General features: G+C 41.4%; 1 protein-coding gene across 2 annotated transcripts in view; it reads left to right on the top strand.

Moving 5' to 3' along the window:
• Nucleotides 1–14,909, top strand: part of CCDC6 (coiled-coil domain containing 6) — a 109,752-nt gene that overhangs the window by 44,221 nt on the left and 50,622 nt on the right. For both annotated transcript variants that reach the window (XM_003993958.6, XM_023240459.2), the window contains exon 2: nucleotides 7,059–7,208. In XM_003993958.6, coding sequence (XP_003994007.3) covers nucleotides 7,059–7,208 — 150 coding nt within the window. The remainder of the gene's footprint in view (nucleotides 1–7,058; nucleotides 7,209–14,909) is intronic.

Here is a 14,909-nt window from a genome sequence, read left to right as displayed (position 1 = left end):
GTGGTCCTTGTAGAATGGCTTTGTCAATGCCGCAAGAAAGTGCAGTAAGAAATGAACACCATGGGTTATATAGTTAGAGCATGAGTTAGGCGGGCTTGTCTATTTCTGGTTTTAACTATTGGGGTCTGTAGGTGAGCAAAAGGGGTCACTGACATTTTCACCTCACAGACTAGACACTGTTTTTGTTGAGATTGTCCTTCATTTTTACTGATTTGTTTGCTCTCCAGTTTTTGTGCACTACAGACCTTTCTTCTGGGGTAAGTCCATCCTGTAGAAGCCTTATTAGTGTAGGTCTGTCGGTGATAAACCCAGCTATGGTTTATATGAGAAATGTGGGTTTTGTTTCTTTCTTGGAAGATAGTTTTTCTTGATAACCTTGTATATAGTTTGCCGGTTTTAGCATTTTGAGAATTCTCCATTGTCTCCTTTCTCTATTGATTTTGAGGAGTGATGGCCAGTCTACTTGACTGTTTATGAATCATCTGTCATTTCTTTAGACTCTTTTTAGAATTTTGTCTTAATGCTGTACAGTTTGATTAAAATGTGTCTAGGCACCAATACTTGGTGCTTTTTGTATCGATAGGTCCATGTTTTTCATTAGTTCTGGGAGATTCTCAGATAGTATTTCTGGGATATACCATCTGAAGCCATCATCTCTTCCAATATTCTTTCCTTCTTGATCTTTAGTAAGATGTGTGTTAAATCTTCTCATTTCCTTCCTGTATCTATTGCCATCCTTCACATTTTCCATTTTCTTGTTTCTTTGTGTTACATTCTGGATTGATTCTTAAGTATTTCTTTCAGTCTTTGTGATTCAACTGTGTCAAATTTGCTATTGAAATACAAAATGCAAGATGAATTTAAACATTGATTTCAAGAAGTTCTGTTTTCTTTTTCAAGTCTGCCTGATCTATTCTCTTGCTGCTTGTTCATATTTTATCTCTTTGCAACGTTTCAGATAATACTGTTTTATACTTTATGAGAATTTGAATATCTGAAACCTTAGCTGATCTGAGGGTAGGGTGGTTAGTACGAATGTGTAGAGCTGTAAATCATTTTTGTTAACTTATTCATAATGCACTGTGTCCTTGATATGTGTTTTTTCCTTGGGAACTCAACATAGTTTTGTTCCACCTTCAATACAAACATTCAACTTTGGTATTTCACTTAACCTTTTGTTGTTGGACATCTTTTCATGACAGTAAGTGCAGACCATGTATTTTTGATGGTTCCACTCTGTGTTTTTCTATGGATGTACCATAATTATGTCCATTTCAACTTTTTAGTTAAATGGAGGGAGACTCTGTAAGACTTGGCTGTTTTCTCATCAATCCTCCATGTAATCCTTCCATGCTTCTCCCCAAGCCTTTTTGTAAGTGTCTTTTGAGTGCTTTCTTATGCAAGATACTGTGCTAATAAACTCTTTCTGTGAGTTATATGAATATATCTTTACAGACAACCCAGAGGGAGGTGCCGTTATTTTCACTTCACAGAGGAGAAGGCAGTGATCCAGAGAGGTCACATGGCTCTCCTGGGGGTCACACAGCTGGACGTGGGCAAGGGCGTCTTGTAAACCAAGCAGCCTGACACCAGAATAGTGAGGACTGGTCTTCCACTACAGCTGGTTTGTGACGCACTGTAGGTTGATTGACAAAAAAACTTGGTAGCAATTAGAGTCCTTCATAACCTCGAGATCCTCGAGCTCTTCTGTCCTGCAGGTCACCCTTTGTTGCTGTTTGCTCTCTCGGCCTGCAGTCCTGTAAGTGACCTAAGCATCTGGGTTACAGTAGCACAGTTGCAAGGGCTAATAAAGATTTTGCTGTGATGCCTGTGTGCTTACTGATTGGCTGCAATACTGGAATGGAACAGATAAGCTCTTTAATTTACCGATTATTCATTGTTTTTACAATAGGCCTGGAGTGCAGTGTGTATGTAACCTTGTGCTCCCACAGACTAGGTGGTAAATTCCAGTTCTGACACCTGTAATTGAAATCATCTCTCTCATTCTCCTAGTCAAAGAAACAAAGATACTTCATGGACTGTGTCACCTGCCACCCACCCCCCTCCCTTGCTGGTGCTGGTGCAGAACCACTGCAGGACTGTGTTTGGTGTTGACAAACCCACTGGTATGCCTGGTACTTGACTGATCCCTGAAGAGGCACCAGCCATCAGTCATGAGTTCTGTCGAACTCTGAGCGTCATCCAGAGCAAGCCACGTGTGCTCTGGTGAACCAAGTGGAGGGACGGTGGACGGAGCACAGGGTTTTATTCACTTCCCTGGCTTTTTGCTGGGTTGGTTCCTGCTATCGTAACAGTTTGGTTTCCAATGCCCTTTCAAAATGAGATGTTAAGATCATTAAAATGTGGGTCATTAAAATGTGACTAGGCAACAGAATAGTCAATTTAAATTAATAATACATTTAAATAGATTCCTAAATTTAAATAATTAAAATAATAAATAGAGCCTGCCTGGGCTCTTAAGCGTGAGAGCTTCAAGGTATCTTAGTTTTATGGTTTTTTGTTATTAAAACAATTAAGCAGTCAACTTAAAAGTAATTTTTAAAAACAAATGCCAATGTTGGGGCTCCTGAGTGGCTCAGTGGGTTGAGCATCCAACTTCAGCTCAGGTCTTGTGGTTCGTGATCTTGTGGTTCGTGAGTTTGAGCTCTGTGTTGGGCTCTGGGCTGAGGGTTCAGAGTCTGGAGCCTGCTTTGGGTTGTGTCTCCCTCTTTCTCTGCCCCTTCCCCACTTGTGCTTGCTCGCTCTCTCTCTCTCTCTCTCTCGCTCTCTCTCTCTCTCTCTCTCTCTGTCTCTCTTTCTCAGAAATACATAAAACATTAAAAAAACCCCACAAATACTAATGTGTAATCTTGGTAGTCATTTGTATCTTCTCTTGATTATATTTTTTACCTATGGCTGCTATTAAATATTGCCTGCATTTCTTGCTTTGGAAAACTGTTCTCTTCCTTGTGCTTGATAGATCATGAATTGCATCAGCCCACATGAGTTTGGTTTTGGCACTTGGATTTTCTTGTCAGCAGTGAGTGGTGCTGCTGAGAGTTTTTGAATTCTGCTTTCTCCGCCTACCCTTGATCTCCAAAGTACTGTTGATAAAGAACAGAAGAACTAAACAATCACCCTGAAATATCCTATGAAATTTGTGCTCTGATCATAATAGCAGTGGGTCAGAATGAGCTGTGTTTTCCTTATTCACAGAAAATCTAAGTGCTTACTTAGAGTATGGTTGCCTGAATATGTGGTGACTCAGGAGAAGATAATTTTTCTAAGAATTTTGGTGTTTATTTTTCCCACAGTACTTGGTAAATTTCTCCTGTCCTGCCCCCTTCCCTATTTCTCTTCTGTACCCCCCCCCCCTTTTTTTAACATTGGACTTCTGGTAGGATGGGGAAGGAATGGTGGAGACCTGCTTTCTGCTCTAGTCCTCATATTTATAGATCCCAATGGTTACTGCTAGGAGAGTGTCAAAATAGCTGGTGCAAATATGTGAGTACAGTATACAGAGTCGCCCAGTTTCTACACACAGCATCTAGAACCATATTGAACATGCAGATAGGGTTACAGATATTTTAAAAATTTTCCCCAGATTTCCCCAGTTCTCAACTTTACAGACATATACAGAACACAACCTCCTTCAAAGCATTCCTAAGTTTTCATATTTTCTTTTCAGAGTTTATGGAGTTATAGGTGAACCATGATTCACTTATTTAGCTTTTGAAATACAATTTTGTTTTTGAATTTGGATGTCTTTAAGTATGTTGACATTGTCAAGCATTTCAGATAAAAAGGGAGATAGATTGGTAAAACCGATGAGATTTTTTGAGGTAGCCTGTTTTATCTCTGCTCTGTCCCCCTGTTTTTCTGACTGCTAGTGTCTGGGGCTTGCTTCTTAGCACCTGGGCCACTCTTTACTGAGCTCTTGATTTTCTGTGGGGGGAACACACTGGGAAGATAATTCATTTACAGCTTAAATAAAAGCCTTGTTTTGGAATTAGGGGAAGAAAAAGCCAGGACTAAGGCTGAAATTGGGCCCCTGATGCACGTGGCATGGGAGAAAGCTGCGTGGGGAAGTCAGTGGCTACTGACTGCCTGTGTGACTCACGGCTCATACTCTGATAATCAAGTTTTTTTTTTACCCCTGGTTGTCAGTACACTCTGTCTGATCTTTCATAAATTTCCTCTGAGGCTATATTGGATACAGCATCTTATCTTTTGTCCTCATTTATGTGTTCCTTCCTAACGTGACCTGTGACCAACTAGAAAAAGGGTGAGTGAGGTTTTACAGCTTGGGCACCTGGACTCCTGTGCTCCCGTATCTTCTCCTCTGGATGTCAGATGCTGTGGGAGGCAGGGTAACACACAGAACCAAAAAGTGCCAGAAACTTCGCTAAAGGAGGCCTTTGATGGAATCTGTGTAACCCCCGGTAACCCCTGTGAAGTTAGATAGGCTGTAACCAGCTTCCACCAGCAGTTCCTCCTGTTATTCAGGGCTCCTTGAGCGCGCATTTTCCATTAATGGGCTTTGCCTAGAATTAAGCAGCTATTCTAAATGGTGAATAATTTTGTTAGCTAAAGCCTCAGCCTCTCATGACCAGCGATGTGTCACTTACTTTGGAAGGCACTTTAGAGCAGATCCAGTGCTCCTCAACACTTCCCCGCCCCCATCCTTTTAACATTTTGCTGCTTTCCCTGGGAAGAATTGCAAAGGAGACCAGGTGCCCCGGGAAATACAGGCCCTGCTAATTATCAGAGTGCTTTTTCTTAATCAAGATATAATTCACATACAATAAAATTCATCCTTTTAAAGTGTACACCTCATTGATTTTTAGTATATTCACGAGGTTGTGTAAACTGTTAGCACTAATTTCAGAACATTTTCATCACCCCAAAAAGAAATTCTGCACTCATTAGCAGTCATTCCCCATCTCCCACGCATCCCCTCCCCCAGCCCCTGGCAACCACTAATCTACTTTTTATCGCAGAGTACTGTTTTATATTACACTGAAATCTGTTGTCCCTGCAACTTAATGGTTAGATGGAGGGGGAGGCAGGGGTGGAAGCTACGAGAACACACACTTGGGGCTTAGCCTCTTATTTCCAGCTTCTTACTCCTAGGCCCCAAGTGCAGAAGGGGAGGGTGGTCTGCTGAGCCTGAGTCTGGCTCTTCTTGTGATCATATACACCAGTTGTCTAAAATACCGAGAGTGTGGCAACACGCAAGAAAGTTGAGTCTGACCTGATAAGAAAAATAATTTATGGCAAACACCCTTTTAAATAGTAAGTGCGGTATCACTAGCAAAAGCCTTACATTTCCCCTCTACCTTTTTGTTCTGTAACTTTTAGAATAATCAGAAATCAAATTGTGTAGGATGTTGTCAGTCAAAACCAGAAAAACAAGTAGCTTAAACAGATTGCAGGCTTAGATACGTGAGTTAAGTGTGCCTCCATACATACTTGGGATTCCTGCCCATTGGCCCACCTGGAAGTGTGTGACTTGTAAAGAGGAGTGGGGACTCATTTCAAGGGGGAGAGTAAGTACCTTCAGCCGTGGAGTGGAGAGGAGAGTAGGGCCCTGGGAAGGGCTAACAAAACATCCAAGTGTCTGGGAGCCCTCGGGAACCTAGGGTTATCTCCCTGGGCGCTCTTGGATGGAAATAAACATTTATTAGCTATGTTCAGCTCTCCGGGCATATCCCAAATGGTTTCTTAAAGAACTTGAGTGCTGGACCTGGTCCCAAAGTTCTCACTTTTTCTATAGCTCTGTTTCTCAGTTGAAATACGACGTGCTACTCTCTGTTGTAGAATTGTTTGACAAGCAGTTCTGGGGACTGAAGGACTTCCTTTCGGCCACTGACAGGAGAGCACAGAGGACAGACTCAGAAACCCAGTCTGTTTGGGCACGGATGCTGGATGCTGGGGAAGCTAGAGAATATGTCCAGAAATCTAAGCCACCAGATTTTGGGAGGGGTTGTCAGAGGCTGTACAATAAAGGTGGTAATTGTTTAGTGCTGGTGCCCTTTTGTCTCCTGCTCTCTGGCTTTCATATTCTTGAAGTGACAGGTGCTGGCAACTTGGAATTGATATAGTTCTTTCTCCCTTGACTTGGCTGATAAAACAGGAACACACTGTTTGGGATTAATGCCTCAAAATGATGGGGTTTAAAAAGTGCATTGAGTAGAGTTGAGTTCACTTGAAACAAGTTTCCTATTTCTGAAAAGATTAATTTCCTTCAAGGATGGTTAGTTTTTTGGTGTGTATTCTGTTAAAATATAGGTTTGGGGAAGTGGTTCAGAAGAATATTTTCTTCTCGAATTATTCTGACCCTCTTTTCTTCTGTTCTTAAAATTCAGTAATGTCTGTCCTTGCTCTCACCTCCAAAAATGCCCAGTAGGGAAACTAATAAAGTAAAAAATAAAACTCCTCTCATCCACCCTTACTTTTCACCCATTGGATTCCTACCTCAGTAGCTACTTTATCACCATTTGGTGTGTGTTTCCTTCCAATTACTATTCATTGAGCATGCAGTGTGCATTGCTTTTATAATTGCTTATCCAAATCCTTTCAGTAATATCCTCAAAAGGTGAACTCTGCGTCAGTAAAAAAATGTTGCCTAGATATTTCAGCTTTATTACAGACCTTTGAGATGTAGTGACTTGCAGAGAGTTATCATGAATTGATGCACAGAATTGGACCTGTGTGCCATCTGATGAGCTCTCTGTATTCTACTGATTGGGGATTGATTCTAAAAACAGTAAAACAGTCTTTATGAATTTCTTCAAAACGTCAATTTAAGAAGAAGGCCATCTGTAGTTCAGGGACGCTCTTTGGGGGAATAGCCAGATTTTCTTTTAGGGTTGCCGCTCAGCCCCTCTGGTTTATGTGTCTTGGAGTGCACTGGTTCACAAGTAAAAATAGAGATCTAATTAAAATGAGTGCCCTTTCTGCAAATAAGAACATTATTTCCATTGTAAATTTCCTGTTTGCTTAACATATTTTTTGTTGTTGCTCTGTTTTAATTTTTTTTTTTTTTTTTTTAACAGCAAGCCAGGGCTGAGCAAGAAGAAGAATTCATCAGTAACACTTTATTCAAGAAAATTCAGGCTTTGCAGAAGGAGAAAGAAACCCTTGCTGTAAATTATGAGAAGGAAGAAGAGTTCCTCACTAATGAGCTCTCCAGAAAGTTGATGCAGGTAAATTTATCTTTTCTCGCCTTACATCTCCTCTGCCTGTTTTCCTCTCTAGGAAAAAATGACTTTGATAGAGTACTTTGCTTGAAACATTTATAGCCAAAGGTTTTTGGAGATTAAAAAGACCAGGTAAAGATGGAAGCAGTGTAATACTCCAGACTGGTTCTGTGACTCATCTGCTTGGGTAAGGGATTTTATGCTGTGGGCACCTGAAGAAGTTTCTGATGAGCCTGAAGCCTTAGCACAGGAGCAATTGCTGTAAGTAGTGTTTTGGAAATAGGAGGATTAACAGTAAATGTGGAATTTTTTTCTCCTTTTATGTTGATTCTGTAAGGAATAAATCAACATTTGTGTAGCAGAAATGGGTCTTCTGCATTAAAATATGAGGCTGTAAAGTGAAATGTCAGTTGGGGGTGGGGGGAATACAAGATATCCATGATCGGTAGTTAAAATTACATACAATCAGGTGTGTTCAAATGGGTGAGTAATAGGTTACTGAGCAAATAAGTATCAGACAGCTGTTAAAACAGCATTAATCTCGGATAGGTTATAGAAGACACAACACAAAACATACAGGAAGGTTTGATTTTTCTCATTCAGAGTCTCCTTTCTTTTCCCCTCACAGCTTATAAATTACAAAAGTAAAATTTGTTTAGGGCAAATATTTTGTATGCTACTTACCATGAATTTAAGAATAAGTAGGAGGGGTGCCTGGGTGGCTCAGTTGGTTGAGCTACCGACTTCAGCTCAGGTCATGGTCTCATGGCTCATGGGTTTGAGCCCCACGGGGGGCTCTGCTGACAGCTCAGAGCCTGGAGCTGCTTTGGATTCTGTGTCTCCCTCTCTCTGCCCCTGCCCCGTTTGTGCTCTCGCTCTCTCAAAAATAAACACTAAAAATTTTTTAAAAAGAATAAGTAGGATATTAAGTTTTCATTACTGAGCACAGATTGTCCAAAATCACTAGCAGATACAAAATTATTCCAGGAGGATAAACTTTGTCAGGTGAGTGTGGAAGCTAGGTAGACGCACCCCTTGTACCCTCCATGCAAGGGCATTGCTGACTGTTTCATTCATTGATTTGGTTGAAGTATGTATTTTAGTGAAGTTATAATAAAAGGATATTTGAGGCTTTTAAAAAGCCTCCTAAATCCTTTTCTTACCTTCCAACATGGACAATCCTGTGAGAGAAAGCCGGAAGCTTTGGTAAAGAAACTTTAATGTTAAGACTGGACAGTGCTTCAGTCAACTTTGACCCCATCTTTCTGCCTAATTACTGAATAAAGATACTGTTACCGTCTCACACAAAATTCAGTTTCAATGGCTGCTGTTGAAATATGAAGTGTAGAGGTAGCCAGGCATTATTGTCCTACAGAGATTTATGGCACAGTTTCTGTGTGGAACTTATTATTGATTCGTGTGCATTCAGATTTAGAGGAAAAAATGAGGGACAAGGTTAGTTTGACCTCTGGCTCTCTCTCACCTTGGCAGCATCAGACAACTTACTCTGCATATTGCTTCTAGAACTAGAGGGATGCAATTACAGTTTGTTTTTCTTAGTTTAGCGTGTAATCAGGTGCTCTAATTTTTAACACTGGAAGAAACAGTGTTTGCTTTCAACTTAAATGGCTATTAGTATTTAGAGTCTTTTACCAAATTATTTATAAAGCAGCCAAAACCTAGCCAGATCATGCTTCTGTTCTCTATAAAGGTTCATCTTCACTGTGAATGGTTCTATAGTGTGTAGTTTATTATCATAACCCACCTTTTTCCCAAAGACATTGATATCCCTTAAAATAAGGCACTAAAAGAACAGAAGAGCCATGTGCAACAGAAAAAGGAGGTGAATTTAAAGCTATAACCTGGAGAAATACAGTAATTTTTTTTTCATAATTCTTATATCTAAAAAAAAAAAAATTGTTTGGAGCACCTGGGTGGCTCAGTCGGTTAAATGTCCAACTTTGGCTTGGGTCATGATCTCCCGGTCCATGGGTTCAAGCCTTGCATTGGGCTCTGTGCTGACAGCTTGGAGCCTGGAGCCTACTTTGGATTCTTGTGTCTGCCCCTTTGTCTGCCCCTTCCTGCTTGTGCTCTCACTCTCAAAAATAAATAAACATTAAAAAAAAAAGCAGGGGGCGGGCTTGCCTGGGTGGCTCAGTCAGTTGAGCAACAGACTTCGGCTCAGGTCATGATCTCACAGTTTGTGAGTTCAAGCCCTGTGTCGGACTCTGTTCTGACAGCTCAGAGCCTGGAGCCTGCTTCAGACTATGTGTCTCCCTCTCTCTCTGCTCCTCCCCCTCTCATGCTCTGTCTCTCTCTGTCTCAGAAATCAAAAATATTAAAAGAAAAAAAAAATTTTTTAAAAAGGGAGGGGGGCGCCTGGTGGCTCAGTAGGTTAAGCGTCGGACTTCAGCTTAGGTCACCATCTCATAGTTTGTGGGTTTGAGCCAGGCATCAGGCTCTGTGCTGACGGCTTGGAGCCTGGAGCCTGCTTCAGATTCTGTCTCCCTCCCTCTCTGCCCCTCCTCGCTGACACACTCACGTGCTCGCTCGCGCTCTCTCTCTCTCTCTCTCTCTCTCAAAAATAAATATTAAAAAAAATTAAAAAAATTTTAAGTAGTTTTATACTTGATCATGAGAAAAATAATTTTCATATATTAAAAACTTAAAATTTTCCAGAGGCATGGATCTTTCTACAGAGATTGAATACTATGCAAATGGAACAGTGCAATAAACTTTTTTTTTTTTTTTTTACCAAAAGTAGTATATAACATATAGCACTAGCCTTCATGTGGCCAAGTCAAAACAAGGAATATAGTATGAAGGTATGATTCTGTTGCTGGGGGAGCTCTTAGTAAGACTGTAGCTTGTTTGTGGTCGAACTTAAAGAATCTGGACAAATTAATACTTAGCATGTCTTCAAGACCATCTCTCAGGAATCCCAGCTTGGTTCTGTGTACACACAGACATATATGTATATACACACATATATACATTGTAGCAAAATATACATAACATAAAATTTGTCATTTCAGCCATTTTTGAGTGTATAACATGGTGGCATTAGGTACACTGTTGTGCACCCATCACCACTATTCATCCCCAGAACTTCTTGAAAACCAAACTCTCTGTACCCATTAAACAGATACTCCTCATGCCCCCTTCCTGGTTCTTAGGCCCTTGAAAGGAGATGGGTGGCAGGGAGTTGAGGTTGACATCTCTGGCAAGTTCTAGATCTGTGTGTGTTCTGTGGCATGACAGATGATCTCTCACTTTAGACTTCAGCTATCACAGCATACCTTTGTTGTAGAACCCCAAGGCCCTCTGTTGTTGGCCAGTTGGAGAGAGCTCATTTGGCTGCGGGAGGGTCTGCCACCCTCTGTTACCCATCCTGAGGCTTGCCTCAGGATATCAGCCCCTTTGTTGAAGGCTCACATTTTCTGCCACACAGTGTGGAAGAACTGATCTCCATCTGGAGATTTTTTAGGCTAATTGGTACCAGTAGACTTTTCTAATTTTGTAATTACTTTAACATGGCTCTCTAGGATGGTGCTTCTAGATAGATTTTTTTTTGAAAAACCTGAGAAGAGAAACTGTATGCAGGTGTTCCTGATAGACGAAAGAGTGAATTGACCTGTTCACCATGAAAGTATTTTGCCTTTTTCACCCCAAGGCCACTGAGGCCATTTGTGGAACAATTTTGGTTTTGTCACCATGCTTTGACTGTTGTCTCTCATAGTGATTGGACAGTGCTTTTATGTGCATTTCAAAGGGATTCTTTGGATCTGAAAACAAACTGAGATCATTGCTGTGGGGGACACGCTTCCCTTCCCTTCCCTTCCCATCTGCCATAACAGAACTGGTATCTAATACCTTTACAAATGGAAGTTTATTTAAGTGTGGATGAGAGGAAATCCTTTTGTCCTAGAAGATCAAGTTTGGGATATAGCCTAAATATTTTTACATATGTTAAGCATCACTGAAACAAACAAAAACACACAAAAAGCATGCTTTCTCTCTTGCTTTTGTATATATCCCCTAGATGGCCAGAAAATTACACTTTCATTTTATGAAAACTTATTTGAAAAATCTGCATCCTTTTGAGCCCAGACCATAGAATTGATTATCTGATTGAAAACTGTCCCAAAAAGAACCTTCTGGTACTTTTGCTAAGTTCAGCACAAGCCTGCATCTGAGCCAGATTCAGCTCTGGAATGCCTCAAACAGAAGTTGTACTTTAACCAGAATTTATAATTAAAATTTACAAGAAATGTTTTGTGAGCAAACTCTTCATCAGATTTTGATATATAACATGTACATTAGAAAAACAATCTAAAAGACTATTTTCCAAAATGTTAGTTGTAATTATACTTGGGTGCTAAGCTTTGGGTTATATTAGTTTTCTTATATCCTTTTCCTTCTTATTTTGTAAAAGCAACCTGCATTACTTTTGTAAATAGAAAATGTCTTATTTCCTAAAAAGGAAATTAAAAAATTCTGATGCTTGTTTTGTCCTTACCTTTTGGAACCTTCTGTGTCATTGGCTTTGAGAGCTTAGAGTTCTATCATAGCTGGGACTGTCATGCATCATAGTGCACTGAAGCCTGCTGCAGTCTTGGGTGCGTTTGCAAGTGAAAGAAGATTCTGGAATGCTCAAATCATTAAGAACTAGTATTAATCAGACTGCTTTAATACCTAGCTTAACTGTCTTGTCAGTCCTAATATGACTTATTCCACAGGCCCTTAGTCTTAAAACTATTTTTTAAAATAATTCTTAACTCCCCTGTTAACTACCAATCACCAATCATGCATATTGGAAGACCTGTCATTGCTGAGATTGATAATGGCTTTAGCAATCCTGGAGTTTTTTCACTTGCTTTGATGCAAGCCTGATGCATCAACTCTACTTCTTTTTTTTTTTTTTTTTTTAATTTTTTTCAACGTTTATTTATTTTTTTGGGACAGAGAGAGACAGAGCATGAACGGGGGAGGGGCAGAGAGAGAGGGAGACACAGAACCGGAAACAGGCTCCAGGCTCTGAGTCATCAGCCCAGAGCCTGACGCGGGGCTCGAACTCACGGACCGCGAGATCGTGACCTGGCTGAAGTCGGAGGCTTAACCGACTGCGCCACCCAGGCGCCCCTCTACTTCTGCTCTTTGGGAAGTCCTGTTTTTGTCTGCAATCTTCTCAACTGCTGCCAATTGCTAATGAATACTTTTTCTTTTTTTAAAGCCCGGGAACAGGGCTAAGATAAGAAGGGTACTGGGTATTACATATATATCTCTGACTTTTTTAAATCTAATCCAACTTTTATTTTTTTTCAACGTTTATTTATTTTTGGGACAGAGAGAGACAGAGCATGAACAGGGGAGGGGCAGAGAGAGAGGGAGACACAGAATTGGAAACAGGCTCCAGGCTCCGAGCCATCAGCCCAGAGCCCGACGCGGGGCTCGAACTCACGGACCGCGAGATTGTGACCTGGCTGAAGTCGGACGCTTAACCGACTGCACCACCCAGGCGCCCCTTTAAATTTTTGTTTTTTTTCAACGTTTATTTAAATCTAATCCAACTTTTAAATTTTAGACCTTAAAATAACAAATAGGTTAATAGTTTTGTACTTTAAAAAAAATTTTTTTTAACATTTATTTATTATTGAGAGACTAGAGAGAGACAGAGCATGAGCGGAGGGGGGGGGGGTGGCGAGAGAGGGGGAGACACAGAATCCGAAGCAGGCTCCAAGCTGTCATCACAGAGCCCAACGCGGGGCTCAAACCCACAAACCGCGAGATCATGACCTGAGCCAAAGTCTGACGCTCAACCGATGGAGCCACCCAGGCACCCCAATAGTTTTGTACTTTTGATTCATATTTGAAATTGGATCTGGTCCTCAGAAAATAATGCCACTGTCGCTACAGTAGAAAGTATTATATCCTTATGGAAGGGCACATTCTTATTGATGATTCAAAGTACTTAAGAATAACGCGTTTCCGGGGCGCCTCGGTGGCGCAGTCGGTTGAGCGTCCGACTTCAGCCAGGTCACGATCTCGGGGTCCGTGAGTTCGAGCCCCGCGTCAGGCTCTGGGCTGATGGCTCGGAGCCTGGAGCCTGTTTCCAATTCTGTGCCTCCCTCTCTCTCTGCCCCTCCCCCGTTCATGCTCTGTCTCTCTCTGTCCCCCCAAAAAAAAATAAATAAAAAACGTTGAAAAAAAAATTAAAAAAAAAAAAAAAGAATAACACTTTTTTGGATCTCTTGTTTAATGGCATGGCTTTATTATTACTGACTTGGTCCTTGAGGTTAGAATGCCTTCCAGAACACATGTAGTTAATGTTTCCTAGCATCCATAGAAAGGTGAGACAGGAAAGGAAGGAAGTTGAGGGCAAAAGCCACTGTTGAAGCTGCCGCTACCAAGTGACTGATAGCCAAGCAGCTCAGAGGGACATCAGGCGACAGCGTTATTCCTCCGTCTCTTTGCATAGGAGTAAAACTGACAGGAAGATTTCAAGTAAGTCCCTGAACCTGCCTGTTCACCTAGACAAAGGCTTACCACTTGGTTTACCCTTTCCTTCTCCTCCCCTCAGTTCTGGAGAAGCGGTTTCTCCTTCAAGTACCATCTTACTGGTTGTGCTCTCTGGAGTGCGTGCTTCCCCAGTCCCAGACAGGCTGTGTCTCAGGGTAGCAGGCATGCCCGCGGGCACAACCAGTGAGCATAGAGTCTCAGATCCCTTCTTGTGAAGCATGTGCACCAGAATATGGGGCCGCCTGCCTCTCACCCCGAGTCTGCCTAGTTACTAGGATGGCAGTGTAGTGATTTTGTTTGGGCAGGCAGCAAAATCTCATGTCAGGGCAATAAATACACATGAGATACTCTAGTTAGTTTTAAAGGCACCTAGGCTCGGATGGCCTTCGCATCAGTTCGGATGAACACTTTCTGCGCTCCCCATGGAAGAGGAGAAGAGACTGTGAAATATGTTCTTCATTAATGTGGCCAGAGCAGTAGCCCTTCTGGCTTTTTTCAGGGCTATTAATGCTGATCTGAAAAATTTGCTGTTACCTATAGCTCACAGAACAGTAGGGTCAGAGAGAGAGAGAGAGGGAGGGAGGGAGAGTGTGTGTGTGTGTGTTGTTTTTCATTACAAACATTCTGAACTTCAGCATTGTCTGTTCTTTGTTTCTTTTTACGGAGCAAGGGGCTTGTACGTTGTGTTTCCCAATACATCTGCAAAGGCTCCCGGGATGTTTTTAATGCATTTTAAATGATGTAGCCTCCAGAGGCCAAATTATGAGCCAGAATTTTCCTGTTTAGTAGCCTGCCAGAAATCTCTGTCCAACACAATTTGCATTACGATTAGAAAATAAAATGAACGTGATACAGTTGTTTAGACTCTAAGAAATCATGGAGTTTCTTTCCAAGTGTATGCATGTGTGTTGACATTAGGTCTAGATTGGATGTGCCAGTATGGACTCCAGAAATGTAAGGGCAAGAGTAGAGGCTTTCAAGCTTCCCATGCTGACTTCCTTTGAAAAGTGTGGGAAAACTCAGGTAGAGAGAAAACAAAAGTAGACAGACAATGAAATTAAAAATATGAGATGAAGCTGGAGTGGGAGCTTACTTTATTCTCCAGGGTAGGAGTAAGCATGGTTATTTCTAGGTGAAAAGATGAGTCTGGCTCCACTGTAGATGGACTTGAGCCATCATTGGAAACAT

This window comes from Felis catus, chromosome D2 (genome assembly GCF_018350175.1).
Source record: "Felis catus isolate Fca126 chromosome D2, F.catus_Fca126_mat1.0, whole genome shotgun sequence".
Classification (NCBI taxonomy): Eukaryota; Metazoa; Chordata; class Mammalia; order Carnivora; family Felidae; genus Felis; species Felis catus.
The sequence above is the reverse complement of the archived record's forward strand: the minus strand, read 5'-3'. Positions and strand labels throughout refer to the sequence as shown.